The 4,868-nt window shown below is 52.6% G+C and overlaps 1 protein-coding gene across 1 annotated transcript in view; it reads right to left on the reverse strand.

The window, feature by feature from the left end:
* Positions 1-4,019, reverse strand: part of GATSL2 (GATS protein-like 2) — an 18,929-nt gene extending 14,910 nt beyond the window's left edge. Inside the window, exons 1-2 of the mRNA XM_011932295.1 lie at positions 3,986-4,019; positions 2,931-3,032 (exon numbers count right to left, since the gene is read on the reverse strand). Coding sequence (XP_011787685.1) covers positions 2,931-3,032; positions 3,986-4,019 — 136 coding nt within the window. The remainder of the gene's footprint in view (positions 1-2,930; positions 3,033-3,985) is intronic.
* Between the last annotated feature and the right edge of the window lie 849 nt (positions 4,020-4,868).

A 4,868-nucleotide genomic window follows, 5' to 3' on the forward strand; every position in this document is an offset into this window, starting at 1 on the left:
AAAAGAAAGAAAAAACAAATGCACTCAATAATTTTTTTGTTTCTTGGGCAATAATGGATTTCCAAGCAGCCTGGTTTGCTAAACAGAAAAGCACCCTGGAAGGGAAGCCCTTACCCTGAAGTCACAGAGGTAAGCCTGGCTGGCTAGCCTCAGGCCTTGCTGGGCTAATTGAAATCTGCTTTCCCAGTGCTCCGTGTTCCTCACTGAGCCTGCGCCTGTGCCTGCTGTGCCTGCGGCTGGGAAAGGCTCAGGGAGGGGCAGGGCAAGGCAGTTTCAAAAGTCACAAGGCCATTATGGATGCCTCTGGGGAATGGCAGGGTTGAGGGATAGAGGGCAATTCCTTCCCTGGGCCAGCTGAGGGTCTCAGCCAGGGCCCAAGGACCTCTATTTGAACAGAGCTTACTCACCCCCAGGAATTTCCTACTTCACTCCCTGTTCCCTCTCCTGCACACACACCTCAGCAGACTCTATCCCAATTCAGCCCTAACCCAGCCCAACAACTTTCAATGGCTCCCCAGTGCCTAAACAATAAGATCCAAACTTTCCCTGCCTACCTCTGTCTTCTCCTTTTTTAGAGACTGAACCTGGCCCTTGCTTCTGCTCCTGTACTCTCATTCAACTCTCCTCTGACATGTTTTCTTCCTTCCCCATGAGGCCAGCAAAAATATCACCTCCTCCAGGAAGTCCTCCATGACCATGTGAGCTCACCAGGAACTTCCTCTTTTGAGCCCCCAGAAACAGCCATGCTGCAGAAGTCTCCCTATGCTTCTTCTAACCCAAATAAAGTATAGGAGGGGAGTTCAGGAAAAAGTCTAGAGCCAGGCACGGCGATACACGCCTCTACTCTCAGCTACTCGGGAGGCTGAGGTGGGAGGATTGCTTGAGCCCAGGAGTTTGAGGCTGCCATGCACTATGATCACACCTGTGATTAGCCACTGTACTCCAGTCTGGGCAACATAGCAAGAACCTGTTTCTGGGGAAAAAAAATAAAATTTCAGTGCCCACATGCCAGGTAGAAACCACGAAGGGAGGGGTACTTTCCAGTCAGAGAAGCCCATGTGTGTACAGCCACATGAAGGAATCTTTCCTGATCCCCCCTCCTCCAGGTAAGCCCTGTCCTCCTATCTCTCTCCTCACACTCTAGTTCCCTGGGGATGCCAAGTGCATCCACAGTACTGGAAGCTGTGGCTGTGCACACATGGGGTTCTCTCTGCCTGGAAAGCGCCCCTCCATTAATGTTTTCCACCTGGTGGGGGCACTTATTTTTTATTTTTTATTTTTTTAGAAACAGGTTCTCAGGCCGGATGCAGTGGCTCATGCCTGTAATCCCAGCAGTTTGGGGGGCTGAGGGGGAGTGGATCACCTGAGGTCAAGAGTTCGAGACCAGCCTGCCAACAGGGTGAATCCCCATCTCTACTAAAAAAATACAAAAATTAGCCGGGTGTGGTGGCGGGCGCCTGTAATCCCAGCTACTTGGGAGGCTGAGGCAGGAGAATGGTTTGAACCTGGGAGGTGGCGGTTGCAGTGAGCCGAGATCGTGCCATTGCGCTCCAGCCTGGATGACAGAGTGAGACTCCATCTCAAAAACAAAACAAAACAAAACCACCAGGTTCTCATTACACTGCCCAGGCTGGAGCGCAGTGGTTATTCACAGGTGCGATCATAACACACCACAGTCTCATACTCCTGGGTTTAAGCAATCCTCCCGCCTCAGTCTCCCAAGTAGCTGGGAGTAGAGGCGTGCACCACCATGCCTGGCTCTTTACTCTTAGCTGTGTTCACTGCAAGTGTTGCCTTCTCTGGGAAGTCCTCTTAAACTGTGCCCTTGCCATCTAGACACTGCTCTCTCTCTCTCTTTTTTTTTTGAGACGGAGTCTTGCTCTGTCGCCCAGGCTGGAGTGCAGTGGCACGATCTCCACTCACTGCAAGCTCCGCTTCCCGGGTTCACACCATTCTCCTGCCTCAGCCTCCCGTGTAGCTGGGACTACAGGCGCCCGCCACCACGCCCAGCTATTTTTTTTTTGAGACGGAGTCTCGCTCAGTGGTCCAGGCTGGAGTGCAGTGGCCGGATCTCAGCTCACTGCAAGCTCCGCCTCCCGGGTTCACGCCATTCTCCTGCCTCAGCCTCCAGAGTAGCTGGGACTACAGGCGCCGCCACCTCGCCCGGCTAGGTTTTTTTTTTGTATTTTTTAGTAGAGACGGGGTTTCACTGAGTTAGCCAGGATGGTCTCGATCTCCTGACCTTGTGATCCGCCCCTCTCGGCTTCTCAAAGTGCTGGGATTACAGGCTTGAGCCACCGTGCCCGGCCCTCTTTTTTGTTTTTAAGAGATGGAGTCTCACTCTGTCTTCCAGACTGGAAAGCAGTGATTTAATAACATCTCATTGCAGCCTCCAACTCCTGGGCTCAAACAATCCTTCTGTCTCAGTCTCTCAAGTAGCTGGGACCACAGGAACATGCCATCATGTCCAGTTAATTTAAAGTAATTTTTTAGTAGAGATGGGGGTCTCACTATGCCCAGGCTGGTCTTGAACTCCTTGGCTCAAGTGATCCTCCCACCTTAGCCTCCCAAAGTGTTGGGATTAAAGGCGTAAGTCACTGCGCCCGACTGAGGATATTTTAAAGCACTTTGCAGGCTTCAGTGAAACATGTTCCTTTTCCTTCTTGGTTAATCTAATTCTCAGCTGGGTAGCGCCATACCAACTAACTCTTTTAGCTCAGAAGTCTTTCCCGGGGCAATCTCAAGAGCAGGAGGGGAAGGGACCCTCCAGAACCCAGGGAGAGCAAGAAATACACTCTGCTGTTTTTCTAGCCGACCGGTAGATGAGGGAAGAAATAAGGAGGTAGATGGGAGCAGAAATAAGGAGGTGGGCAGCCAGCCCTGACTTCAGGGCATGGTCCAGCCGAGTCTCTAGGGAGAGAAGCACTTACCTAAGAATCCCTCCTCATCGACAATGATAGTGTAATCCTCTGGTGTCTCAGTCAGACTGAAGAACTTGCACCTGGATGGATGGACAGACAGACACAGAAGATCTCATTAGTCCAGGCAGGTCCCCTGGGGCAGCTGCCCACCCGTGCCCCGGGGATGATGACTCAGTTTACCCAGAGCTCCGGCCCCAGGCTGCTGGGTGACTTCGGGTAAGTCGTCTGTCTCTCCCTTCATGTCCCCCTACTCAGTGCTGACTCTGGAGAGGCACGGCGAGGCCGACTGTCCCCACTCTGCCACCCCCCAATCTTTGGGGACCTCTGAGCCAGTCAGCCCCTGTGATTCTGTCCAGGCCTGAGGGCCTGAGATCCCACATTTTCTCGGAGGGAAGAAGTGGCCGAAGGGCGGCTCCAGGGTGCGTCAAGCAGAGCAGCCGTCTTTTCCACGGCCCTGCCATTGTAACCTCTAGGTGTCTGTCCCCATCTCCCCTCCCACTGTCTTGGCCTCCAGTTCAGCAACTCTGGCGCTCCCAGTCACAAAAATGCCTAATTCCCACCAGCTGACTGACAGCCCAGCCTTTGGTTTACTTTCCATCCCTGAAGAGGGAGGAGTGCGGCCACCCGTGACATTTCTGGGACATGGATCTCCGCCCCACCTCACATCACCTCTGATATCACCGCTCAGCCTGGGAGGTATGTTGCTCATCTATCCCCAAAACGAGACCATCAATTCCCCCAAAACAGGGGACGGAACCCTGACCCTGCTGGCCTCGGTCCTGGGCATGCTTTTGGTGCCCAGGTCTGTGTCCAGGTGGCCCTTGGGCTGGGTTTCGAGGCTTTTGGTCCTTGGGTGATTGAGGAGGGTCATCACCCCCTCAATGCCCATGTCCCCGTTCCCTATTTAGCCAGAATCACCCCCACTGCACCCTAGAGAGTACTGCAGGCAGAGATGGCAAGTCCAAGCACACACAGGCAGAGGCTTGCAGGAAACTGACCCCTGGTCACTTATCTGGTGTTCCAGCTCCCCAGCACAAAGCCAGGCATGGGCTCTGCACCCCTACCAATTGAGGGGAGCCGGGAGACAAAGAGGTCCATGAGTAACCCAAGTGTATTCGTCTGTTCTCATGCTGTTAATAAACACATACCCGAGACCGGGTAATTTATGAAGGACAGAGGTTGAATGGACTCACAGTTCCACATGGCTGGGGAGGCCTCACAATCATGACGGAAGGCCAAGGAGGAGCCAAGGCACATCTTACATGGCAACAGGCAAAAGAGCATGTGCAGGGGAACTGCCCTTTATAAAACCATCAGATCTCATGAGACTTATTCACTACCATGAGAACAGTATAAGGAAAACCACCCCCATGATTCAATTATCTCCACCTGGCTCCACCCTTGACATGTGGCAATTATTACAATTCAAGGTGAGATTTGGGTGGGGACACAGCCAAACAGTATCACCAGGCAAAGGGCAAGGATCCCTCTCTCAATGATGCAAATGGAAATAGGATCTCTGAGTGGACAGTGTTGCAGGGGATGGGGGTGGCTGGTGTATCCATGGGTCGCCCTCCTCCCTGGCCTCCCCTCCTGCCAGCTTCCCTGCAGCCCCCTCATCTACAGAACCTCTGTAGCTCCGTTTTAAAATTTATTCCTGAAAATTTTCACAAGGATATGGAGCCACTGGAACTCTCTTATACTGCTGGTGGGAGTACAAAATGGCCCGGCCCTTCAAACATTCATTTGGCAGTTTCTTTCTTCTTTTTAGAGACAGGGGCTTGCTCTGTCACCCAGTCTGGAGTGCAGTGATGCAATCACAGCTCATGGAAGCCTTGAACACCTGGGCTCAGGCATTTCCCCTGCCTCAGTCTCCTGAGTAGCTGGAACTACAGGCACACAATACCAGGTCCGGCTAATTTTTTTTTTTTTTTTTGAGACAGTGTC

The sequence above is a fragment of the Colobus angolensis genome, unplaced genomic scaffold (assembly GCF_000951035.1).
Source record: "Colobus angolensis palliatus isolate OR3802 unplaced genomic scaffold, Cang.pa_1.0 Scaffold122, whole genome shotgun sequence".
Classification (NCBI taxonomy): Eukaryota; Metazoa; Chordata; class Mammalia; order Primates; family Cercopithecidae; genus Colobus; species Colobus angolensis.